Below are 27,644 nucleotides of genomic sequence, written 5' to 3' on the forward strand. Positions count from 1 at the left end.
GCGGTAGTTTGAACATATTTTGGCATTTCCTTTCTTTGGAATTTGAACAAAAACTGACCTTTTCCAGTCCTATGGTCACTGCTGAATTTTCTAAATTTGCTGACATACTGAATGCAGCACTTTCACAGCATCATCTTTTAGGATTTGAACTGACTCGACTGGAGTTCCATCACCTCCACGAGCTTTGTTTGTAGTGATGCTTCCTAAGGCCCACTTGACTTCACATTCTAGGATGTCTGGCTCTAGGTGAGTAATCACACCATCGTGGTTTTTTTTTTTGTATAGTTCCTCTGGGTATTCTTGCCATCTCTTTTTAATATCTTCTGCTTCTATTGATTGCTGCTGCTGCTGCTGCTGCTATGTCGCTTCAGTCGTGTCCAACTCTATGCGACCCCATAGACGCCAGCCCACCAGGCTCCCTTGTCCCTGGGTTTCTCCAAGCAAGATCACTGGAGTAGGTTGCCATTTCCTTCTCCAATGCAAGAAAATGAAAAGTGAAAGTGAAGTCTCTCAGTCGTGTCTGACTCTTAGCGACCCCATGGACTGCAGCCCACCAGGCTCCTCCATCCATGGGATTTTCCAGGCGAGAGTACTAAGTCCATACTATTTCTGTCCTTTTTTCAGCCCATCTTTCCATGAAATATTCCCTTGGTGTCTCTAATTTTCTTGAAGAGATCTCTAGTCTTTCCCATTCTGCTGTTTTCCTCTGTTTTGTTGCAGTGATCACTGAGGAAGGCTTTCTTATCTCTCTTTGCTATTCTTTGGAACTCTGCATTCAAATGGGTATATCTTTCCTTTCTCCTTTGCCTTCCTCTTCTCTTCTTTTCTCAGCTATTTGTAAGACCTCCTCAGACAACCATTTTTCCTCTTTGTATTTCTTTTTCATGGGGATGGTCTTGATCACTGCCTCCTAGATAATGTCATGAACTTCCGTCTATAGTTTTTCACTGTCTATCAAATCTAATCCCTCGAATCTGTTTGTCATTTCCACTGTATAATTTAAGGGCTTTCATTTAGGTCACTCCTGAATGGTCTCATGCTTTTCCCTACTTTCTTCAGTTTCAGTCTTAATTTGGTAATAAGGAGTTCATGATCTGAGCCACAGGCAGCTCCTAGTCTTATTTTTGTTGACTGTATAGAGCTTCTCCATCTTTGGCTGCAAAGAATATAATCAGTCTGACTTAGGTATTGACCATCTGGTGATGTTCATGTGTAGAGTCTTCTCTTGTGTGTTGCTGCAAGGTGTTTGGTATGACCAGTGCGTTCTCTTGGCAAAACTGGTACTCTTTGTTCTGTTTCATTTTGTACTCCAAGGCCAGAAAATGTTAGGTATTGCCTAATTAATGACTTTTTATAACCTTTCTGAGGATGGTGTTTGTGAATCTCCTTCTGATGGCAGCATTTGGTATTGGTAGTGATGAGCCCTCTGTGATTGGTGTCTCGGGCAGTAGGCAGCTTTGAAGGTCTGAATCCTGTGTTGGCACTCTTGCATGAGTCCAATCCCTGGAGCTTCTTGAAATGAGCCCATCCTTCGAAGGCTGGGCTGTATGTCTGCTGCTGACTTCAGCCCTGATCCTTCAGTTGCCTGTGGGCTGGAGCCTGTTCATTCATACATCTTTACCCTTCTTTCCCCTTCCCTTCTTTCTTATTGGCCCTGGATTTCTTGTTCACCACAGTTCTAATGAAGAGTGAACCTGAAAGAACCTGTATAGAGAAAAGCTGAGCGATCACTTTATCTGAATTTTCCTCTAAGACTCTTGTACCTTTAACTTGTATAGTATTTGTGCAAATCCCAGTGGGTTATAAGATTGATTTTGGTAATTTCTATAGCATATTAGAAATTATCTCTAATTAAAAAAAAATCTCAGTATAAAATATGATAGTTATATGTAAAGTTTAAGTAAACATCTTTTTGTTCTAATACATGCTTTTCATATTTAATGACACATATGTACAGGAATGATGAAATGAATAGAATTTTGAATCAGCCAGACTTGAATCTGAATCCAGCTTTTCACATCCTAGCTATATGAGATTCTAGAACACTTCCTCAATCTTTACTATACCTCAGTTTTCTCAGTTTCATGATGGCAATAATCTCAGTATCTAGCTCATTGTTGATGCAAGGATTACATAGGATATGAACTCAAATGCTTAGTACACTGCTTGGTTCATTAACAGAAGCATTCCCTAAATGCTGGCTTTAAAATGTATTTCAGTAAATTGAAAAGACAAAGTCAGTGGAGACTAAATGTGATCTTCATTTTTTCAGGAAACATTACGAGTGCTGATATTAAAATTGGTACTTAACTATGCAACATTTAATGAAAATTTATTAACAAAAATTTATATTCACACATGAATGCATGCACCAATTTTTATAGTGATTTTATTTATAATAGCCCCACACAGTGAACAACCCCGATGTCCCTCAACAGGTGGGTGGCTACACTGTGGTACACCTGTACTTAGAATACCCTTCGACATTAGAAAGGATACAACTTGCATCGATCTTCAGAGAATTATCCAGATGGAAAAATACAAGTCCTAAAAGGTTAGACACGGTGTGATTCCATTCTTGGAATCAAATGGAATGTGATTCCATTCTTGGAATCAGACTAAATTATAGAGAACAGTTCTCTAAGAACAATTTACTGCTTTACTGGTTTTCAAAAGTTTGTCATGGGGTCTGGAAAAGTGTTGGACATGTCTATAAATTATAGCAGGAAGGAATGTTGTGTGATTAAAGCTGTTGAGTATCTTAATTCTGCACATGGTTACAGAAATCTGTACATGTGATGAAATCGTGTAGAACTGTACATGCATCCACAGTTGAGCGTAAAGCTGGTAAAATCTGAAAAATCACTGTGGATAGTAGCAATTTCAGCTTCTTGGTTTCAGTACTATACTGATGCAAGTTGTTACCAATGGAAGGAATTGTGTGAGGAGTAGTGAGGACTAATCTGTATTTTTTTCCCCAAACTTCCCATGAACCTGTAATTCAGTTCAGTCCAGTCTCTCAGTCATGTCCGACTCTTTGCGACCCCATGAATCGCAGCACGCCAGGGCTCCCTGTCCATCACCAACTCCCAGAGTTCACTCAGACTCACGTCCATCGAGTCCGTGATGCCATCCAGCCATCTCACCCTCGGTCATCCCCTTCTCCTCCTGCCCCTAATGCCTCCCAGCATCAGAGTCTTTTCCAGTGAGTCAACTCTTCGCATGAGGTGGCCATAGACCTGGAGTTTCAGCTTTAGCATCATCCCTTCCAAAGAAATCCCAGGGCTGATCTCCTTCAGAATAGACTGGTTAGAACTCCTTGCAGTCCAAGGGACTCTCAAGTGTCTTCTCCAACACCACAGTTCAAAAGCATCAATTCTTCTTTGCTCAGCCTTCTTCACAGTCCAACTCTCACATCCATACATGACCACAGGAAAAACCATAGCCTTGACTAGACAGACCTCAGTCGGCAAAGTAATGTCTCTGCTTTTGAATATGCTATCTGGGTTGGTCATAACTTTTCTTCCAAGGAGTAAGCATCTTTTAATGTCGTGGCTGCAGTCACCATCTGCGGTGATTTTGGAGCCAAAAAAAAGAAAGTCTGGCACTGTTTCCACTGTTTCCCCATCTATTTCCCGTGAAGTGATGGGACCAGATGCCATGATCTCCGTTTCCTGAATGTTGAGCTTTAAGCCAACTTTTTCACTCTCCTCTTTCACTTTCATCAAGAGGCGTTTGAGTTCCTCTTCACTTTCTACCATAAGGGTGGTGGTCATCTGCATATCTGAGGTTATTGATATTTCTCCTGGCAATCTTGATTCCAGCTTGTGTTTCTTTCAGTCCAGCGTTTCTCATGATGTAGTCTGAATATAAGTTAAATAAGCAGGGTGACAATATACAGCCTTGATGTCCTCGTTTTCCTATTTGGAACCAGTCTGTTGTTCCATGTCCAGATCTAACTGTTGCTTCCTGACCTGCATACAGATTTCTCAAGAGGCAGGTCAGGTGGTGTGGTAGTCCCATCTCTTTCAGAATTTTCCCCAGTTTATTGTGATCCACACAGTCAAAGGCTTAGGCATAGTCAATAAAGCAGAAATAGATGTTTTTCTGGAACTCTCTTGCTTTTTCCATGATCCAGCGGATGTTGGTAATGTGATCTCTGGTTCCTCTGCCTTTTCTAAAACCAGCTTCAACATCAGGAAGTTCATGCTTCACATATTGCTGAAGCCTGGCTTGGAGAATTTTGAGCATTACTTTACTAGCGTGTGAGATGAGTGCAATTGTGCAGTAGTTTGAGCATTCTTTGGCATTGCCTTTCTTTGAGATTGGAATGAAAACTAACCGTTTCCAGTCCTGTGGCCACTGCTCAGTTTTCCATATTTGCTGGCATATTGAGTGCAGCACTTTCACAGCATCATATTTCAGGATATGAAATAGCTCAGCTGGAATTCCATCACCTCCACTAGCTTTGTTCGTAGTGATGCTTTCTACGGCCCTCTTGACTTCACATTCCAGGATGCCTGGCTCTAGGTGAGTGATCACACCATCGTGATTATCTGGGTCATGAAGATCTTTTTTGTACAGTTCTTCTGTGTATTCTTGCCACCTCTTCTTAATATCTTCTGCTTCTGTTAGGTCCATACCATTTCTGTCCTTTTTTGAGCCCATCTTTCCATGAAATGTTCCCTTGGTATCTCTAACTTTCTTGAAGAGATCGCTAGTCTTTGCCATTCTATTCTTTTACTCTATTTCTTTGCATTGGTTGCTGAAGAAGGCTTCCTTATCTCTTCTTGCTATTCTTTGGAACTCTGCATTCAGATGCTTATATCTTTCCTTTTCTCGTTTACTTTTCACTTCTCTTCTTTTCACAGCTATATGTAAGGCCTCCCCAGACAGCCATTTTGCTTTTTTGCATTTCTTTTCCATGGGGATGATTTTGATCCCTGTCTCCTGTACAGCATCATGAAACTCCATCCATAGTTCATCAGGCACTTTCTCTATCAGATCTAGGCCCTTAAATCTATTTCTCACTTCCACTGTATAATCATAAGGGATTTGATTTAGGTCATACCTGAATGGTCTAGCGGTTTTCCCTACTTTCTTCAATTTAAGTCTGATTTTGGCAATAAGGAGTTCATGATCTGAGCCACAGTCAGCTCCTGGTCTTGTTTTTGTTGATTGTATAGAGCTTCTCCATCTTTGGCTGCATAGAGTATAATCAGTCTGATTTGGTGTTGACCATCTGCTGATGTCCATGTGTAGAGTCTTCTCTTGTGTTGTTGGAAGAGGGTGTTTGCTATGACCAGTGCATTTTCTTGGCAAAACTCTATTAGTCTTTGCCCTGCTTCATTCTGCATTCCAAGGCCAAATTTGCCTGTTACTCCAGGTGTTTCTTGACTTCCTACTTTTGCATTCCAGTCCCCTATAATGAAAAGAACATCCTTTTTGGGTGTTAGTTCTAAAAGGTCTTGTAGGTCTTCATGTAATCGTTCATCTTCAGCTTCTTCAGCGTTTCTGGTTGGGGCATAGACTTGAATTACAGTCATATTGAATGGTTTTCCTTGGAAACGTACAGAGATCATTCTGTCGTTTTTGAGATTGCATCCAAGTAGTGCATTTCGGACTCTTTTGTTGACCATGATGGCTACTCCATTTCTTCTGAGGGATTCCTGCCCGCAGTAGTAGATATAATGGTCATCTGAGTTAAATTCACCCCTTCTAGTCCATTTTGGTTCGCTGATCCTAGAATGTCGACGTTCACTCTTGCCATCTCTTGTTTGACCACTTCCAATTTGCCTTGATTCATGGATCTGACATTCCAGGTTCCTATGCAATATTGCTCTTTGCAGCATCAGACCTTGCTTCTATCACCAGTTACATCCACAGCTGGGTGTTTTTGCTTTGGCTCCATCCCTTCATTCTCTCTGGAGTTATTTCTCCACTGATCTCCAGTAGCGTGTTGGGCACCTACTGACCTGGGGAGTTCCTCTTTCAGTAGCCTATCATTTTGCCTTTTCATACTGTTCATGGGGTTCTCAAGGGAAGAATACTGAAGTGGTTTGCCATTCCCTTCTCCAGTGGACCACATTCTGTTAGACCTCTCCACCATGACCCGCCAGTCTTGGGTAATGACTTCAAAATAAAAAGTTTAAATCTTGATAAAATTGAGCTTCCAACTTTTTTTTTTGCATCATTATTACATCATTTGATATTTGAAAGATGTGAGGGAAAAGATAGAGAAGGGTTGGTAAGACCACAGCCAAGTTCTGCCTAGGTACGTTACAGGGTTGACTCATTAATTGGGAAGTTTGACCTCTGTTGTTGTTGTTTAGTCACTAAATCATGTCCAACTCTTTGTGACCCCGTGGACTGTAGCCTGCCAGGCTCCTCTGTTATGGGATTTCCCAGCAGGATCAGTGGAGCGGACTGCTGTTTCTTCCTGCAGGGACTCTTCCCTGCTCAGGGACAGGACCTGGGTCTCCTGATTGGCAGGCAGACTGTTTACCACTGAGCCACCCTAGGTGGTTTATACTTTTGGGTTATTATAATGCTACTGTGAATATTTGTGGAGATGGTATTTTTAAACAGCTGATAATTTGCCTCACTCAGTGCTGGGACAGTAAGGGTGGAGAGGAGGGGCCTGTAGCAGCTGCTTCCTGGACAGCTGTGAAGCCATGCAGTTAATTCACTTCTTGAGAAATTTTTACCAGGATGCAGGTGGCTGGTTACATTTACTTTTATGAAACCGACTGCCTTATTAATTACATTTTCTGTTATGCTTAGTAATATTACTTTTTTAAGTCCTATAAACACTGAAGTTTCGTGATAAAATTTTAAAGTTTAATTTTCATTGAGAAGTCAAGGTCATTAGCATCATTTAATGTTGCAACATCTTTGTTGTTTTTTTTTATAAGTTCGAGTTAAATTTGTGTGGTCTTGATTAAGAACAGGCAATGGGAAGAATTTTGCTAAATTCTGATATCCCTACTGAATAGTTTTGCTAAATTCTAATATCCCTACTGAATAGTTTTGTTGAGAGTTTTTACACTAATGGATGTTTCTTCTTATAAACCCAAATATATGAAATAGCTAATAGGTAAGAAGTTAAAAGTAAAGATATTATTTTCCAGATAGCTAACTTAGAGGGAGATAACTGACTTGTTTTTCTGGGATTGCTTGTGCTCTATATCCTTTGAAATCGTCAAACAATACTGTAGTAGTAATAGCTAAATATCTTTTCTTTTTGGTGTTTCTCAATTAAATTCAAATAAAAAATATTTTAGCACCCGCCAGTTATCAGTTTTCCAATAACACTCTAAGTACCCATTTTATTCCATTAGCTATATAAGTTGCACTTATTAAAATGTACTAGACAGGAGTGACACTAGCAAATCAAATAAAAATAAACTTTGTCTCTGAATAAGGTAGAAACCAGTTGTTTGCTTATAAATTGGAGAAAATGGGAGATAGTAAAATTAAAAAAAGTCCTCATTGTTCCTTTATTGCAAAGTATATTTATTCCAAAGTTCTTTTTAAAGGACGATTGTTACATTTTCTTGAATCTCATAGTAGTAATTATGAAGATAACGTGACTGCTGCTGATTTTGATAGAATTGAGCAGTCTTCCACCCCTTTCTCCAATTAGTATAGTAAGAAAGTGCCAAATTGAGTACCAGCAATAACTTAAAATCATTTCAGGATTTCGTTTCAGTTCAGTTCAGTCACGCAGTCATGTCCGACTCTTTGTGACCCCATGCATCGCAGCACCCCAGGCCTCCCTGTCCATCACCAACACCCGGAATCCACCCAAACCCATGTCCCTTGAGTCGGTGATGCCATCCAACCATCTCATCCTCTGTCGTCCCCTTCTCCTGCCCTCAGTCTTTCCCAGCATCAGGGTCTTTTCAAAGGAGTCAGCTCTTCACATCAGGTGGCCAAAATATTGGAGTTCAGCTTCAACATTCGTCCTTCCAATGAACACCCAGGACTGATCTCCCATGTGAGAGGAGTGCAGTTGTGCAGCAGTTTGAGCATTCTTTCGCATTGCCTTTCTTTGGGATTGGAATGAAAATTGACCTTTTCCTGTCCTGTGGCCACTGCTCAGTTTTCCAAGTTTGCTGGCATATTGAGTGTAGTACTTTCACAGCATCATCTTTCAGGATTTGAAACAGCTCAACTGGAATTCCATCACTTCCACTAGCTTTGTTCATAGTGATGCTTCCTAAGGCCCCCTTGACTTCACATTCCAGGATGTCTGGCTCTAGATGAGTGATCACACCATCGTGAGTATCTTGGTCATGAAGATCTTTTTTGTACAGTTCTTCTGTGTATTTTTGCCATTTCTTCTTAATACCTTCTGCTTCTGTTAGGTCCATACCATTTCTGTCCTTTATCGATCCCATCTTTGCGTGAAATGTTTCCTTGGTATCTCTAACTTTCTTGAAGAGATCTCTAGTCTTTACCATTCTATTTTTTTCATCGATTTCTTTGCATTGATAGCAGAAGAAGGTTTTCTTATACCTTCTTGCTCTTCTTTGGAACTCTGCATTCAGATGCTTATATCTTTCCCTTTCTCCTTTGCCTTTCGCTTCTCTTCTTTTCACGGCTATTTGTAAGACCTGCCTAGAGAGCTGTTTTGCTTTTTTGCATTTCTTTTCCATGGGCATGTTCTTGATCCCTATCTCCTTTACAATGTCATGTACCTCAGTCCATAGTTCATCAGGCACTCTACCTATCAGATCTAGTCGCTTAAATCTATTTCTCACTTCCGCTGTATAATCATAAGGGATTTGATTTAGGTTATACCTGAATGGTCTAGTGGTTTTCCCTACTTTTTTCAATTTAAGTCTGAATTTGGCAATATGGAGTTGATGATCTGGGCACAGTCAGCTATCGGTCTTGTTTTTGCTGACTGTGTAGAGCTTCTCCACCTTTGGCTGCAGGGACTATAATCAATCTGATTTTGGTGTTGACCATCTGGTGATGTCCATGTGTAGAGACTTCTCTTGTGTTGTTGGAAGAGGGTGTTTGCTATGACCAGTGCATTCTCTTGGCAAAACTCTATTAGCCTTTGCCCTGCTTCATTCTGTACTCGAAGGCTAAATTTACATGTTACTCCAGGTGTTTCTTCAGAGAAGGCAATGGCACCCCACTCTAGTAGTCTTGTCTGGAAAATCTCATGGACAGAGGATCCTGGTATGCTGCGGTCCATGGGGTCGCGAAGAGTCGGACATGACTGAGTGACTTCCCTTTCACTTTTCACTTTCATGCATTGGCGAAGGAAATGGCAACCCACTCCAGTGTTTTTGCCTGGAGAATCCCAGGGATGGGGGAGCCTGGTGGGCTGCTGTCTATGGGGTCACACCGAGTCGGACATGACTGAAGCGACTTAGCAGCAGCAGCAGCAGCCAGGTGTTTCTTGACTTCCTACTTTTGCATTTCACACCTTATATTTTTATATCAGAAAAGAAAGTATAAGTGTAAATATGCAGTTACATGTATGTTACTTTCTTTTCTCAAGTGTGACATACAGAGGTGTTCATCTTCCAAGATAGTAATTCTCTCTGGTTAATTTAAGCTCGATACGGGGCTGAGTACTTCACAGAATTTCTAGTAGGCTGGGGCCCATGTATGGATATATGTAGCAGTAGTAATGCAGAAGAGGAGAGAGCAAACCACATGCAGGAATGTCCCAAGAGAAACAGCACTCATAATCCCTGGTTTGGGCAGCACTGGAGGGCTCTGCCACCTTGCTGGGAGAGCTTTAGCCAGACCCCACACTTTCCGTCACAGAGTTCCTTTGTGTGATTAGCCTCTTGTGGTCCCTGGGTCTTCCAGAGAGGTGGGTTGGAATAAGGTGGATGGACCAATCTCTAGTGTCTGTCGTAGTTTGATATTCATTTCTCTCCTCTAGTTAATTTTTCTATGTGTGTTTTCTCTCTTCTCTTGTTGTTCAGACCTGTGCTTTTGGGCACAAGCCTGATGGAATTGCCGTATATTTATGGAATGGAATGGAATGGAATCAAAGTTGGGAATCCTGGAGTGTTTTGGGGTGGCTGTTTCACTTTTCCTCTGCACTTGTGTCCTCAGTGACCGCATGCTGCACCTTCCCTTCCTATGGTGTCTTCCTGATCCAGCCTTCTTGGACTTGTGGCTGGGAGGGTCAAGAGCACAAAGGATATGTGATTTCTTGCCACTCCTAGCCTACTGTGTTTGTCTGCCACCCTTGTAGGGGTGCTGACAGTCCAAAGACCCGGACTCCTAGGTCTAAAACAAAGGACTCCCTTTACCCACAGCCATAGCAGTAGCTCGAGTTTCAGCTTTGTTAGCCCCAGATTCCAAGTAGAGGGGTCACGTTAGAGCAAAGACACTCTGGGCAGTAGTTACTCTGACCAATACAGGCTGTGATGAGATTCGTTCAGTTTGTCTTCTTGAGTATTCAGTGAAGCCTGCTGGTCAGCAGTGCTTCAAGCAGCAGGTTGAGGGTGCTCTGTACTACTGACCTCAGCCCTGCCTCTCAGATCACAGATCTTGCCAGCCATACATCCCGTAAACCACTAGAGTCTATGTTAGGACTCCAGGAAGCTTTCTTAGTTTCTTCTGTTGTAGTTTCACTGCACCTTAGGTTTGAATGATTGCACAAACTTTGTTCAGCAAGGTGGACATCGGGGCAACTCTTTCATCCATGACAGCCCTGATGGTGAGTTGAAGCTGTTGAGTACCTTCTGGGGCTGACACCGTGTCACTAACTACTCCAGGCAAAGCCAGGGACATGTTTCTCAGGGCCTCTTCCTTTAGTGTCTCATCGTAGGGGTCAGTCTGCTGGTGCACGTATGTCCTTTCTCTCCAGGAAACTTTGCAGAGGAACCAGAGTTGCCTCAGGGTAGAGAGATGCCCACAGCTATCTAAGGCTGTATGTGTACAGGTCCTGATTCCTCAAACAGCTAAACACCTCTTACGTGTGCCTCTGAGGTGCACGTCAGTGTTTTGGACAGAGAGGCAAATTAATGCCTGGTCTCCCCATTAGATGCGTAGTCTTGAAGGTGCACTGGGTGCTCCTGGGTGGAACGTGTTGCCTGTAGTTCTCGGGATCCCCCAGTTGGGATCTCTGTCCGTTGGGAAGCTGCTGGGTGATAGTGCTTTCAGTGAGACCTCCTAGCTGGCTGGTCAGGAACCTTGAGTCCAGTCTTTGTTTTTGAAGGGGCTGTGTGATGGCTTGGCAGAGACAGCAGGTGAGTCACAGGAGAGGAATTTTCTGCTTGGGGAGCACAGATCTTTCAGAATGGGCTTGGGTCTGCATGCCCTTTGGCTCTGGAGGGTGGATGCAGTCTCTGCCTTCCAAGGTGGTTTGTTGTAAAGACAGCCTGGTAAAGGTCTTGCAGAAGAAAGGCGTCTCCACCTCTACCTGCAGTGCTTTCCAGACCCCTGAGAGCCCCACGCAGCATTTCCTGGTGGCAGCGAGCAGAGCGCTGCCCCTCCGCCCGTCTCCTGCGTGGCTTCTTTTCCCTTAGTCTGATGCTCTTGGTGGTGTTCCTGTACACTCGCTGTGCCTTGATGTCACGTGAATGGAACAAAGCCTTCACTCATTTTGGTTCATGTGACAGTACACTAACTGCTGTTTAAAGGGAAACGTGTTTTCTAAAGTTTCTCATCAGAGAGGAGGAGAATGAGCCCCATCAGAGAGAAGACGTGAGTGAGGGCCTGTGGGGCCACATGGCTTGGAGCGGCAAAGTTCTGGTTCTCTGGTCTTCGGTGTGCTGATGCCAACCTGTAGCAGCTTTAGTTTCTGAGTTTGATCAGAGTATATTTAAATATAAACATACTTTAAATATGGGCTTCCCTGGTAGCTCAGATGGTGAAGAATCCGCCTGCAATGCAAGGGATCGGATTCGATCCCTGGGTCAGGAAGATCCCCTGGAGAAGGGAATGGCGACTCACTCTACTTTGTTTGCTTGGAGAATTCCATGGACAGAGGAGGCTGGCGGGCTCAAAGAGTCAGATACAACTGAGCAACTAACAGACGCACTCGTGCATACATACTTTAAATAAATTTAAATCCTTAATTGCCTCCAGGTTTCTCAAAATTTAACTTAGTATTCTTAGATACTTACAGTTAGCTGGATCTTTGCTGTATTTCTTTGGACCACTCTTATTTTTTACTGTTTATTTATTCATTTGGCTGTTTTGGGTGTTGGTTGCAGCGTGTGGATCTGTGCTCTATTGTGGGGTCCTTTGACACAGCGCAGGGACTCTCTAGTCTGGCGCTTGGGCTCTGGAGTGTGCAGGCTCCATACTCGTGGCACATGGCATCCTAGTTCCCTGGCCAGGATTTGAACCCATGTCCTCTGCATTGCAAGGCTGGTTCTTAACCATTAGGCCACCAGGGAAGTCTGGACCACATATTTTTTACTAATAACCCAAATCTTTTAATTTCTCTTCACCCATTATTGAAGCACATAGCCATTATTCTACTTCTTTCTCTGTTTTTAATTGTGGTAAAATATACATAACATTAAATAAGATAATTTGAAAATAATACTCTTGATGCAACTTGCCTTGTGGAACCAAGGCTGTTCATCTGGGTTCCTTGAGTAGCAAGGGGTTTGATGTGCGAGGGACTAGAGGAAATGCCTCCAAGGGGAATCTGGAGAGGGAGCTGAGAGAAGCTGGCGGGTGTCAAACTCAGTGTTGACCTGAGAGCAGGTGAAGGAGAGACGGCAGGAAGAAGGTTGGGGGGAAGTGTCTGAGGGCACTGTGCTGTCCCAGGAGGACTTAGCAAGGTGGTTGGGGGAATCTTCCAGCCAAAGTCCTGGGGATCCCAGGATCGGGCGCATTTCAGCATTCTTGCTGTGATCAGATGTTGGCTGGTGGAGCCCATGGGAAGTGCGGCTCCGTCATACCTGTTGTGATGGGTTTCACAGGGCTGCAACCGGAGCTGTTGGTCGTTTATACTCACTGCAGTCAAAGATTAAAAGTGCATGTTCATGGCTGCTATAAAGACAGAGGTTTCTTAAGTTAAAAAAAGGTGGGGGGGAAGCTTCTTCAGTCTCTATGGATTTCATTGAGTTCAATTACAGAATAGGTCTTTGCAAATTTGATTGGATCACATTTTTCCATTATACTAAAAAAAAAAAAAAGATTTTCTTTTTTTTAATGTAAAAAGTTGAGGGGCTTCCCTGGTGGTCCAGTGTTGAAGACGCCATGCTTCCAGTGCAGGGAGCGCAGGTTCAGTCCGCAGTCAGGAGACTAAGACCCCACAGGCTGCACAGTACAGCCAGCCCCCCGGAAACATGCTTACCTGTTGGATAACTGGTTTCGGTTCACTAAAGTGTTAGAACTAAAGCAGGAAAACTGACCTTCAGTTCAGCTATCACTGTGCTTTGAAATATGTTCAGTTCAGTTCAGTTGTATCTGACTGTTTGCGACCCCATGAATTGCAGCACGCCAGGCCTCCCTGTCCATCACCAGCTCCCTGAGTTCACTCAAACTCATGTCCATCGAGTCAGTGATGCCATCCAGCTATCTCATCTTCTGTCGTCCCCTTCTCCTCCTGCCCCCAATCCCTCCCAGCATCAGAGTCTTTTCCAGTGAGTCAACTCTTCGCATGAGGTAGCCAAAGTATTGGAGTTTCAGCTTTAGCATCAGTCCTTCCAGTGAACACCCAGGAGTGATCTTTAGAATGGACTGGTTGGATCTCCTTGCAATCCAAGGGACTCTCAAGAGTCTTCTCCAACACCACAGTTCAAAAGCATCAATTCTTCGGCGCTCAGCTTTCTTCACAGTCCAACTCTCACATCCATGCATGACCACTGGAAAAACCATGGCGTTGACTAGATGGACCTTTGTTGGCAAAGTAATGCCTCTGCTTTTCAATATGCTGTCTAGGTTGGTCATAACTTTCCTTCCAAGGAGTAAGCGTCTTTTAATTTCCTGGCTGCAGTCACCATCTGCAGTGATTTTGGAGCCAAAAAATTAAGTCTGACACTGTTTCCAGTTTCCCCATGTATTTCCCATCAAGTGATGGGACTAGATGCCACGATCTTAGTTTTCTGAATGTTGAACTTTAAGCCAACTTTTTCACTCTCTTCTTTCACTTTCATCAAGAGGCTTTTTAGTTCCTCTTCGCTTTCTGCCATAAGGGTGGTTCATCTGCATATCTGAGGTTATTAATATTTCTTCTGGCGCTGGGCAATAATTGAAAAATATGACATTGAAGAAAATGTTACAATGCCTGTTTGAATTTAGCCAAATTTATTAGCTTCTGTTTATTTCCCTTATGGTTAAGACTCATAAGGCTTTTAGGCTCAAAGTGTACCTGAGTTTAATTTTGCCCACGACCAAACAAAGGTTATTCTTCGTATAATGAATGTCATATAACTTCCTATAACTTGATTGACTGTTTCTTTTGTATCAAGTATCTCCTACCTCCTCAAAAAAGTAAATGTTAAGTAAAGTTACTTAACATCAAGTAAGTCATTCTCACATTTATTGAAGGCCCAAATGAAGACTACAGGGTTTAATTGGATATTTTATTTTTTAAGACCACTGTTGGGGCCTTCCAAAAGGATGCAGAGATCAAATTATTTTAATTCCTCTCTGTTTATGATTACTACATTTATTGAGGCTTGCAACGGTATGGTTACTGTATCTGTATGAATCAAAAGATTAATATATTAAATGAAAAAGTAAATAATATGCCATTAAGCTAATAAACATTAAAGAAGCAAGAGTAAAATAATATTCTAATGTAAACTCATATTGTCATTTGGAGTACACACCTCAGTATAGTAAACTAGTGGTTAACATTTTTATCCTAGAGTACACTGCCAATTTTCTGAATCTATATAATGCATTTTTTCACTTATGCTTTAAGAGACCACCAGAAGGATAAAGGTAACTCATGACTCAAGGTAACTGCAAAGTTTCATAATTAACCAGTCAGTTAATTATTCAGTTAAGATTGCTATGCATGGTTCTGCTAGATATTAGAGCAATAAAGATGAATGAAATGCACTCCTTAGGATCTTAAGAAACTTATACTCAGGAATTCAGAGCTTGCTAATATTTCATATGAATATTGTGATACTAGAATCTCAACAAAATGGAAGAACACAGAAAGAATTCATGGATATCTCAGGACAGTGTCAGAATAAACTTTAAAAATCCTGGTTCTATCTTGAATTCAACTGTTCATAATTATGTAAATTAGAGCCTCTTTATCCTGTAATTTATTTGCCTGAATTTGTATGAGATATTTGCAGTTACTGCAAGCTCTGACTTGTTGTCTTACTGTGTCTATCATTTATAGAAATTTTATTAGAAATATAAGTGAAGTATAAGACTTTACATTTGCCAACATAATTCACCCTTTTCTGTGTTTGTCTTCATAATGTAGTAGTCAGGTTTAGTTTGTATTCTGGATTAACACTTGAGATTTAAAAATTCCTGGGTATTGCTTTTGTTGCACTGGAGGCAAGATATTTGTCTATAAGCATCATTTACTCATTTTAACTTGATGAATGTGGAATTTGATTGTGCAAAGAGAGACAGATGATTTCTGCTGTGGAGCTAAGAAGATGAATAGCTGTATAACCTGTTTCTTCCAGGCCCAGATAGCAGGTATTCACAGATTCTGATAGAATTTTTACTTAACGTACTTTATGGGTGCTGGTTTGCAGTCTGCATTCAGCTTGTGAAGCTGATAGGTGTTCAAGTGTAGTATAGCCATGATTTTAACATATGAAAACATCTCCTCATATTCAGGATGAACCTATTGCCCAATTGTGAGCTTTCTAAAGAATACTTTCTTTTGCTGTTTGTTGGATACCTTTTCAGTTCCTTTGGCATCATCTTGGAGAAAGCATCTGTGTTGTTTTCCTTGGCAAATCTTGGACAAGCCTGTGGTTGGTCTTAATCATCACAGCTCTTAGTGTGCCTGGAATTTTGTGCTCAAACTTGTTAGTCGAAAAAGGGTTGGAAACTGAAAGTTAAAGATACATAAAATGTTGATGTTTTTCTCCTTTTGTTTCGTACATAGTGATAAATAGCATTATATTAAATTATGTGGTAGAGGAAATTTAAGTAATATGTATTTACATATGAAGAAACCATTTTCAAGGGTGGAAAACTACTTTGCTGATTAAGTGATGTTAATTCCTGCATGTGTCTTTGTCTTGCTGTTTAACTTCTTTCTACTTCTAATGATTTTCCTTTGATCATTTGCCTTGTTGTAAGATTGCCTTTGACAAGCTCTATCCCTCTTATTGAATATCTTTGCGATTTTTGCTTACAGTTTATTTGTCCCCCTTTCTAGTTTATGTCATTGCGACACTTTTCCCACTATTTGTGATTACGGTTGTGGCTACTTATTTTCCTCATCCTTGGCTGTGTGGGGTTTGCTGGTCTCAGTTTTTGTAGTGCATTTTCAGTTTGTTGCTCTTGAGGAAATCCTCAGCTATCCTGAATTCTAGCTGGCAGGCCTGTGCGCATGTGTGCAGACATGTCTTTATAGCTAGAAGTTGTGTTAAAAGTGGCTTTTCTCATGGAAGGTTCCTTTTTGATAATTGGAGCAAGAGTAACAAGTTTATAGCATTTACTTTGTAAATCATTAAAATGGAGTCCATGATCTAACACCTAAAGATGTCTTACTTAGAAGCCTCATTTGAAGCGAAGGTCAATAAGCAGTGTTTCTAAAATGTTATAAAGTGTTAATAAAGTGCTTTTAAACATGCGTTTGTAGTAAGGAGGAGAGTATTTTAGGGTCAGTTTAATTGTATGCTTTCATGTACTGGTTGTTGATGGAACATGAGAGAGTTTTCCATGTGGAAGAGCAGTTCTGTCCTTCTGTAGAAACTGCTCTTTAAGTCACCAGTTTGCCAAATGCAGTGGTAATGATCTCATTAGACAGTTGATCACTCTCTCTGTTGACACACTTTCCTCCCATACTTTTCAGACTTCTCCTTGTTTGTTTTCTACCATATTATAGCTTTCTACTTTCCTTTAACTCATTTCCCCAACCTGCAAATCAAAACCTAAAGTTGAAATTGATGAAACTGAAATGTTCCAGTCAGTTCTTGGACCTCTTCTCTCTCTCTCTCTCTCTCTCTCTCTCTCTCTCTCTCTCTCCCTCTCCTTCTCTTCTCTTCTCTTGATGATCATCTGAGATTTGGTTTTTACATGCAATTGCTATAGTAATCTCTTTCTTGAACTAGGGTCGCCTATATCCAATTTCCTTTTCTACTTCTTTGGATGAGGATCAGTAATAGATATTTTCAACTTAACATCTCTAAAACTGAACTCCTGATCTTGCTTCCCAAACCTGTTTCCTCTGTTTATCCTTATTTATTTTCCATCTTAATAAATGACTGTCAGCTTTTAAATTGCCCTGGTCAGAAATCGTGGAGTCAATCTTGTCTCCTCCCTTTCTTTAGTAGTGATTTCTGTCTTTTTTTTTTTTTTTGTAGTTGTGTCCCCAGTACCAGCAAGTCCTTAGTAGACATCACTAACAGGTTTGGAAGTAATGAAATGCATAACCTAATTAACAGAGAGAGTCTGATGCCCAAAGATAGAGCCTTTATTTAACTTAGGATGCTCCCAGGAGGAAGGCAGAAACTCCTGTTTTCTTACCCTCTTCAGTTATCAGTTCTGGGGTGAGGTAGCTTTTGTCTGCCTTTGAAACTGTTAGTATGGCATACTTAATGCAAATTAATGGAGATCATATATGCTATGTTATTGGAACATCAAGCAGAACATGATGATTAATTCCTTATGATGAATATCACAATTTCATTATTTCCTGGAGTTTCTGTTAATATCCTAGCATTCAGTAACTAATTTTTTAAATGAATGTATGATTCTTAATGTACATCTCATTTTTAAAAGCAGAATTTTTTCTAGTCTCCTGTGAAATTTGTTTCTCTCCTTGCATTTCGTGTGTCTGTTACTACTCCCACCTCCTATCTTGTTGAGAAACAAAGGTGGGAGAATTTGTAAATTCTTTTCTTTGGTCTCCACCACATGTTCACCCAGCCATCACATGTTTTAGAAAGGTGGTTCAAGACCTCCTCATTGCTCACTGAGGTTACCACTATGATAGCTTTATTTCCCTGCCATGCTGTGTGGCATGTGGGATCTTAGTTCCGTGACCAGGGATTGAACCTGTGGCCCTGGTATTGGAAGCTCTATGTCTCAACCACTGGACCACTAGGAATCCTAAGATCACTTCTTTACTTAATCTGTTACCTCTGTCATTTCCTCTCCTCTGCATGAAATCCTTTATGATTCTCCCTATTTCCAGCTGAACCAGCACTCTCTGATTTGGCCTAGGAGGCTGTGCTTCATCTGTCTGGCCTCGTCTTTAATGAGTCCTTCCCCTGCACTCCCACTTCCTACCTTTACAGACTGCTCAGAAAATCTGAATTCCTTGTGATTCAACAGAAGGGCCCAGGGCTTTGAATATGTTAACTCTTATATTTGACCACCTTGGTCTCTTCATCTGGCTGCCTGTCTTCCGATTAATCCTTGAGAGTCAGTTCTGTTCCTCAGCTGTCCTTGTTTTTATTAGTCTCCATATGCTCATATAGTATATTCTCATAAATCTGTTAGAGTGAATTTTTGTTATTGTACCTGCTTATCTTCACTAGGGTAGACAACATGTGCTGTTTTACCTTTGAGTTCCTGAGCCTTTTCTACTGTCTATAGAAATTGATTTATATGCTGGTATGCTGTATCAGTGTGAAATCATGTGGTAAAACAGGTCCAAATATCTCAATATATGTATTAGAAACCTAGAAGGAACTCTTTGGTCTTTACCTTGATTATAGAGTTTTTCATCTGTAAGAAAATAAATCAATACATTTTACTGTATATAGACATATATTTACAGGATATAAATTAATCAAAAAGTGGGTATGGGTCGTGATAATGGTAAATTACCATTAGAATTGGGAAGGGATCTTAACGAATTAAATTCATTATTTCAGTTTGTCAATTTCCTATTTTTCCTTTTATGGGAAATTGCCTTTAAAATGCTTCCTGGAAGCAATTTGGATAATCCTTTCCCTTTCTTTCTCCTCAATTTTGTGCTAATATTGTTCTGTACATACTGACTTTCCATTTAGGTGATATTTGCTGTTAATTTTTAGGTTGTTTATTTTTGCTGCTTTCTTTGAGTTGTCTATAATTTGCATCTTTTCTGGAAACCTGGTGACTAATGCTAATTTAATTTCTCTGTACGTAGAGAAACATGATTCGTATGCTGTTTGAGATCTTTTATAATGCTGAAAAAAAATTTGTGGGTACTGGGTAATGACTGGTAAGGAAGTGCAAAGAAAGCCTTTTAAACTTGACTTTTTGACATGAACTGTTTACAGCTGAGTGAACATGTACTGAAAGGTAGACTCTGTTTTAAGTTTTTCTTTTCTTTTTTTTCTAAATATGTTTTTCTTTTCCCTCTCTTTCAGGTTTTGACAGTAGAGGCATGCTGGCCAGATTTTAGTGTTTAGATATCAAATAGAACAATTACAATATATTTCAACCAGCTGGAACTCAGACCCCTGTTGGTGTTTTAATCCCAAAATGGCATTTTAAATTCATATAAACCTTGCCTTAAGGGATGGAGAAAGGACAATTTAGAGAACAGCATGAGGTTAAACATATTGATCAGTAGGCTAGTCTTTCTTGTTGGCTTTTGGTTGAATGCAGGCTTAGAAAAATAACCATCAACAACAACGAAGAATTCTTTGCTTCCCTAGAAACAACCTCTTTTGTTTTCATTATATAGATTTTTGATAATGAAAGATACAATTCAGCCAGTGATTTAAAACAAAACAAAACAAAACAAAACGATATCCAAGTTGAAAGTTGGAGTTCCAGGGTAAAAGTTGAGAAAATATGATTTTTTAATTTTTAGCTCAGTTGGCCATGTTAATTCTTTATGTCTTCTTAATAAACATAACATACAGTAGGTCTGAATTTTTGTCAAAGTGCAGAGACCAGTGCCTGGTCAGTTAAGTAAGTAAGTAAGTGTTAGTTACTCAGTCGTGCCCGACTCTTTGCGACCCCATGGACTGCAGCCCACCAGGCTCCTCTGTCCATAAGATTTTCCAGGCAAGGATACTGGAGTGGGTTGCCATTTCCTTCTCCAGGGGATCTTCCCAACCCAGGGATCAAACCAGTAATTAGCCTTGCAATGTTCATAATACAGTTTTTGGTTATAGCAACCCCATTAACTAAATTTATGCCTTAGTTAATTCTTATTGACTTGAAGTCTTTGGGTTTCTCTTGATGAATCGGAAGTTATTTTATTATCCTAGTTTAGGTAAGTGTTATCTAAGGATATTTATAGTTTTTCAACTAATGTGTGTTCAGTTTATGTCTTGTGTGCATGGAATGATATTTTTGGACAAGAACTTTACTTTTGGTTGCAGTGAATTAAAAACTCCTCTGAAAATATATTTCTTGTATAATTTATAATTGACTAAAGTATTTTACATTCAAATTATCGTTTTAATAGACTTACCTGTGAAGGAAGATATTTGATAATACTTGGAACACAGCCTTGATGTCTCAGTGCTATTACTCCTTTTTAAATGTCTGATCCAAGTCTAAGTCTTGCTGTGTAATTTATTATAGGTAGCATGTATGCAGCTCATCAATGCCCTTGTTACATCTCCTGATGACTTGGACTTCAGGCTTCACATCAGAAATGAGTTTATGCGTTGTGGATTGAAAGAGATATTGCCAGTAAGTGCCCTGCAGTCTCCTTATTAATATTTAAATTAGAGAAGTACTTGAGTAGGGGGAAATTTAGATAAATTACTTTCAAGAATAATTTATCTATGGGAAAAAGGCTTGAGTATAAAATCTATTTTTAAAATACAGATGATAAGTTTTGACTATTAGTTAACACTTTAAGGCTTTGAATGCTATAAATCAAGTTGAGTGGTTCATTTATTGTTTATATTTTTCATTAATTTTTTGCATTATTAAAACCAAACAGTTCCTCATAATTTCTATTTAATATCTGTAGAATTTAAAACATATTAAGAATGATGGCTTGGATATCCAACTTAAAGTCTTTGATGAGCATAAGGAAGAAGATTTGATGGAGTTCTCCCATCGCCTCGAAGATATTAGAGCTGAATTTGAATATCCTTTTGTGTGATGTCCAATCAAATATGTATTAATTACTAATAATTACTGCTAAATCTTAAACAGTCAGCCCCTAACCCTAAAATATTAAACTTCTGAAGCCATTTCTAGGTAAACGCCATAAAATCAAAACTTTATTGAATCAGAGGGATGTTTGTGTAAACCTTTTTATTAGTTTATATGTGTTTTTATGAAAACATGCTTATATAAATGAATGTGGCACCTTAAATCTGGATACTGTAGGCCTCTTAATGTGTACCTGTGCAGTCTGTTCTTTCTGTTTGGAACCCCCCTGCCCAGTGCTTTCCTGCCTTAGGAGGAGGCCCCTTAGCCTGCTGGTTATTTCTGCCCTGTACCTTGCGTGTATTTTCTTATGGGCCTTTGCTGGCTCTGTGCATCTGCAGATGTTTGTGTTTGTCCAGAAATGAGCCACATCTCTGTCTTCCACGGGGGAGCGCCACGGTAGGTAATGCCTGGCACCAGCGCTCTTGGTCACGGCTGCCCCAGAACCCAGTGCAGCCTTTGTGACCAGCTCTCCACCACTTTCTGCCAGACTGTCTTGGCTCAAGAGAGTAAGATTGGTTGGAGTCGACTGTGGAGGAGAAGCCAGAAAGTATCAGGTGAAGTTGTCATTTGCACAGTTTCCCTCTACTCTCATACCTAACTGCATGCATTTTATGCTTAGTCTATACGGTACCTATTTTAGAGTAAGACAGTAATCTTTTGAGGCCTTACAGAGCAGATTCTGTGTCACATTACTGCAGTTATTTGGTGTAGAGGATAAATAAATCCACATATTCCTTAATCAATTTACTGAAGTGAATGATCTTTACAACATGGTGTGGAACACAGTTAAGGAAACCAGAGCAGAGGGATATTTCATTTCAATTCTGCAGCATCTTTTGCTGATTCGAAATGATTATTTTATAAGGTAAGTGGAAACTATATTCTAATATTTTCTTTCACTAATAAAATTATATTGTGAAATTCACCAGCTGTTTGATTTGAGCATGCACATATTTTTAAGATTTCTTTCTTTAATAGTATTAATTCATAGTATACAGTGTTTCCTTTGGGCATATATTTAGATAGATGATGGTATAAAATGATACTACTATTACTTTTTAAGCTCTAGCAGATTCTTGGTTACAACTTTTCATCTGAATAAAAATAAGAACTAGCAACAAATTTACTTATTACTAATTTATTACATGATGTATAATATTTTCTGGTTAGTCCTTAGGTAGTAGGAATGGTGTTGATAAGTTTCTTTTCATAAGTTATAAAAAAGATACTAAAACATCAATTTATTAGTGTTTAAGTAGCTAGAAAGTTCCTTAATAGTACAGTTATGTTTAATGTTGCTAATGTATCAGAAAGCTAGACCAATAACTTTGAAGTCATTTTATTATACCTTAGACATCTTGAGCTCAGCAGATTTTTAAAGAAATTAACTGTTATCCATATCTGCATGTAGTTATATGGGTTTCCCAGGTGGTTCAGTGGTAAAGAATCCACCTGTCAATGCAGGAGACTCAAGAGATGTAGGTTTGATCCATGGTTTGATCCTGGCATAGGAAATGGCAACCCACTCCAGTATCTTGCTTGGAAAGCTCCATGGTCAGAGGAGCTTAGCAGGCTACATACATGCCCATGGGGTCACAAACAGTCAGACACGACTGAGTGACTGAGCACCACCATCTGTGGTTATATATGGAGAGTAGCACTGAAGCTGCTCTATTGTTAAGAAGATTGAAATGGCAACATGAGTGAGACTCCTAGCCAGATAATGGTGTATGCTCAATAAATATTCTCTATGCCCTCTTTCCTTTTTTATTTCTGTTTCATGAAGGAAGCTAAGATCTTTTGAGTATGAAGCCATTTTGGCCACCTTTAACTTCGCTGAAATTTTTTTCTCAAATACTGTGGATAGTATGTCTTTTCTTACTCTGACTTCAAGTAGAAGTTGTTAGTTTTATTCAGGCTGTGTCGTCTGGGTGATGTCAGAGGGAGTAATTTAGGTTTTTGATGTACCTAACAAGTGAACAGAAATCTAAACGTGGTAAAACTTTAGGTTGAGATGAGTATGACCACCTGCCCTACCTCATTCCTTTGTAAAACTGGCAAATCCAAAGATCTTCTAAAATATGAGTCAGGAACCTGTTTGAGGCTTCATTTGCTTGTTTCTCATATTTTATTAAAATAAGACAGTTTATTGAACCACTTTATAAATGCTAGATAAAAAATACTAATACTTGATTAAATAAAATTTTTGAGAATCATGCTGCTGCTAAGTCGCTTCAGTCGTGTCCGACTCTGTGCGACCCCATAGATGGCAGCCTACCAGGCTCCCCTGTCCCTGGGATTCTCCAGGCAAGAATACTGGAGTGGGTTGCCATTTCCTTGTCCAATGCATGCATGCATGCTAAGTCGCTTCAGTCATGTCTGATACTGGAGTGGGTTGCCATTTCCTTCTCCAGTGCATGCTATGTTGCTTCAGTTGTGTCCAACTCTGTGCGACCCGTGGACAGCATGGAATTCTCTAGGCAAGAGTACTGGAGTGGGTTGCCATTTCTTAGGTACCCTAATTGTAACATTGTACTCTTCTGAGAATTTAAAAGTAAACTTGAAACTTTTACTCATTCTAAAGTAACCCCATCCTTTTCTTGATCTCTGTATTTTCCAAGAATTTAAGACTGTTCATTGCTTTTGAAGGTTTAAATGTGTCTAATAGTGTAGAAATGGTGGCTTAGTGGTAAAGAATCTGCCAGCAATGCAGGAGCCTCAGAAATCGTGGGTTTGATCCCTGGGTTGGGAAGATCCCTTGGAGGAGGGTTTGGCAACCCACCTCAATATTCTTGGCTGGAGAATTCCATGGATGGGACCCTGGCAGGCTACAGTCTACAGGGTCACAAAGAGTTGGACAACCCCTGAAGTGACTTAGTGCACATGCATAGTGCTGCAAAGGAGGTTATTTCTTACTTAGGATCCTAGTCCCTTATATCTGTGCTCCAGGGGACATGTGGTTTTTAAACCTCAGAACAGATTATAAAGCACAACTCTTGTTGGGCATGCTCAGGCAAGCCTATCACTTTAGTAGAATCAACTTTCTAGAGAAATGTTACATTATAGTGTTACTGAAAATACAAGTCTGTGTGCCTGACTCACAGTGAGATCAAACAACACTAAGACATTGGCGTTTGGAACAGAGAAAAGTTTACTGAAGAGCCAGGCAAGAAGATGGGTAGCTCATGCTTTAAAAATCCCAAATTCCTCCAAAGCTTTCAACAAAGCTCTTTTACAGGAAAGGTGGAGAGGGGCGTGGTTAGTTGGTACAGACTTCCTGGTGTGAAATCCTTGTTCTTGAAGTCAGGTCACAGTCAGGTGATGATGTTCCTGTAAATCTCTACCAAACAAATGTTCTTCTCTGTCCTGACAACAAAGCACCAAGTCCCAGGGCATAGCTCTCACCCTCCAAAGCCCAGGTCCTGGCCAAGAGGAGGCCCACCTCGGTTGGCGGCTCCCTCAGGGCCAGGTACCCAGGCTCTGTTTAGCCGTCATCACTGAGGAGCCCGGCGCCCAGGACCCAACTGGCCCACTGTTCCTCAGGCCCCGAAAAGGGGGCAGGAGGCAGGGCCCACAGCCTGCGGCCCAGCGGGACGGCCACCGCTCTCCACTCACGGAGACCGATGTTGCAGAGTGGTTCCCCAGTGCCTCAAGGCCTCGGCTCATGGGTGTCTGTGGGGAAGGCTCCGGAGCCTCCGTGACGCACCTCCGGCCTCCTCCCTGGGTGCCCAGCTCACCCGCTGGTCCCAGGCCAGGGAACGGGCTGGAGGGCCCCTGGCGGAGGCCAGGGTCTGCTCTTCCCTGACTCCCCCTCATGGCCGTGCCCCACTCTTGGTTGACCACCCCACCCCCCATCCACCGTGGCTTCCTGACAGGTGGTCGCCTGTGGGCGGGGCCCACTGTAGCACCGACCAATGACTGAGTGGTATCTATTGCCAGGTAACGGGCCGAGTAGTGTTGCCCAGCAACAGCTCTGTGCTAAGGGCTGCCCTCGCTGTGCTCTGTTATAGTAGCATTATCAAAGTGATATTAGTGAGCCATAGAAGTTCCCCTCCTTTGCTCAGTTTTTCAGTATCACCTTTGAAGTTTGATAATCATCTGTGTTCCCTTCTTCCTTAGCTCTTTCAGCCCAAGGCCCTTGGTATTCGTTCCAGATGTGGTTGCTATGAAGGCAGAGTTCTTCCTGTGACTGTTTAGTAAAGATCGCATTGGTTCTTTCCCATGGACCAAAATTCTCACTTATTTATTACTGTTTGCTGTTGTTTATTCTTCTTTTAAAAATTATTTTATAATTAAAGGATAATTGCTTTACAGAATTTTGTTTTCCATTAAACCTCAACAAGAATCAGCCATAGGTGTACATATACCCCCTCCCTTTTGAATCTCTCTCCCATCTCCCTCCCCATCCCACCCCCTAGGTTGTTTATTCTTATAGTGGGAATATATTTATTACAGGATAGAGTCAGCATTATGGTCATTTATATAATAGTTTTGCTATATATTCTTTAAAATATTTTTTGTTATTTACTTTTTCGTTCACATACAGTAAATTTTACTTTGTGTTGTGCAGTCCTATGTACCTTGTTGTTTTGGGTTTACCTCTTCAATATTTTTGGTTTTGCTATCTCAAATGGACCTGGATTTTACCTTTCAGAGGTCTTCAGTTTTCTGGACATTTTCACTTGAATATTTATAATTAATATTGATAATTAATAAAATTTTTAAAGATTTTTATAAGTTATTTTTCATTATAGACCGTAAAATATTCTCACTTAAAAGAATTCAATCTATGAATTTAAATTTTTGCTCACTTTTGCTTTTGGGACAAAAAGAAATTTTACAGAAATGGAACTCAGTTGGAAAATATACAGCAAAGGCCCCATGAAAAATCAAATGCAGCAAGATAATTGGAAGGTGAATAGAAGATCAAATTCAATTCTGTAGCAAATTATTGATGGCTTATTGTGTGCAAAATAGCGTGTGAGTTGAATGTGCATGGAGATAATTTCTGATTTTGGTAAAAAAACTGCAGAGAAAGTGAAGGTGACTTCAAAATATTCTCCAACAAAAATGACGTTTTTTTAGTGAAGTAATGACATTTATATTTATTCCTTAATTAGGTTGTTTACATATTCCTCTGACATTCACTACCTTACTGATATCTTACATCGAGATTATTTTCTAGATTTACGTTTATGGAATCCATAAGTATATTGTTCTTTACTTGTGTTGCCTTGCTGTAAGAGTTTCTGCATTAGTTTTCATCTGCATTATAAATGAGCTCATAATTTAGAATGGTGGAACTGAGAAAGCATTTAATGAAATTATGGTTTTAAAAAAATGACACAAAATAACTTGTGTTAAGAAATGTTTTATTAAAACAACATCAAGATGACATTAAATAAGAGTAAAAAGGGGACAGAATGTGTCATCTCAATTTTTAACTGTAATAGAAATATGTGCAATTTATAGATTAATACCTCAAGTGTAAATGTGGTTATTATAGCTAAGATATTAGCTAGGAGATTATTTCTTTGAAAGAAGTTGAGAAAATTGAGGAAAGCAATGATAATGCCTTCTTGCCTTGATCTGTACCTAAGAATACTCTCTTGAATACTGTTAAACACTATGACAGTTAATGAACATTTTCTTCTTTGCTAATGTTGAACTGTAGTTTATTTTATTCAGTGTGCTGCTGCTAAGTCGCTTCAGTCGTGTCTGACTCTGTGCGACCCCATAGACGGCAGCCCACCAGGCTCCTCTGTCCCTGGGATTCTCCAGGCAAGAATACTGGAATGGGTTGCCATTTCCTTCTCCAATGCATGAAAGTGAAAGTGAAGTCACTCAGTCGTGTCCCACTGCTAGGGACCCCATGGACTGCAGCCTACCAGGCTCCTCCATCCATGGGATCTTTCAGGCAAGAGTGCTGGAGTGGGTTGCCATTGCCTTCTCCTTATTCAGTGTCATGAATGGTTTATTGGGCGTAAGTAAGTAGGTCCAGAGTAGCAGGTCATAGCTTATAGGGATGGGAAGCTGATAGTGAGAAGGAGGTGGAGAGGAAAATCTGTGCAAAATGTCATTGAGAAGAAGTAAGTCTTCCTGGGCGGTTGGGATGGAGGCCTGTGCCCCCTGCCCCTGCCCATAACTGTAGTTTGGTTTTGTTTGTAGAATCTTCTTGATACTTTTTTGCATTGGTTGGCTTGAGTTGTTTCAAAGGATGTTCTTTAATTTGTTACTCATACAGGTGGACTGAACTTATTGTATTGTCATTACAAATGAAGCCTGCTTGAGGATTTTAATTAAATTTAAACTTTGGAGAAAAATTGTTAAACTGAATTTTTTTAGCTTTCTTTTAAGTAAAAAATATTCTTTTGATACTGTTTATAATTCACAGTATCCCCAAAATTGTAAAAACAGTGAACTGTATG

General features: G+C 40.3%; 1 protein-coding gene across 1 annotated transcript in view; it reads left to right on the top strand.

Moving 5' to 3' along the window:
• Positions 1 to 27,644, top strand: part of DIAPH3 (diaphanous related formin 3) — a 571,880-nt gene that overhangs the window by 175,823 nt on the left and 368,413 nt on the right. Inside the window, exons 10-12 of the mRNA XM_052650016.1 lie at positions 20,632 to 20,742; positions 21,029 to 21,147; positions 21,965 to 22,081. Of these exons, the coding sequence (XP_052505976.1) occupies positions 20,632 to 20,742; positions 21,029 to 21,147; positions 21,965 to 22,081 (347 nt within the window). The remainder of the gene's footprint in view (positions 1 to 20,631; positions 20,743 to 21,028; positions 21,148 to 21,964; positions 22,082 to 27,644) is intronic.

Source organism: Budorcas taxicolor, chromosome 12, assembly GCF_023091745.1.
Source record: "Budorcas taxicolor isolate Tak-1 chromosome 12, Takin1.1, whole genome shotgun sequence".
Lineage (NCBI taxonomy): Eukaryota > Metazoa > Chordata > Mammalia > Artiodactyla > Bovidae > Budorcas > Budorcas taxicolor.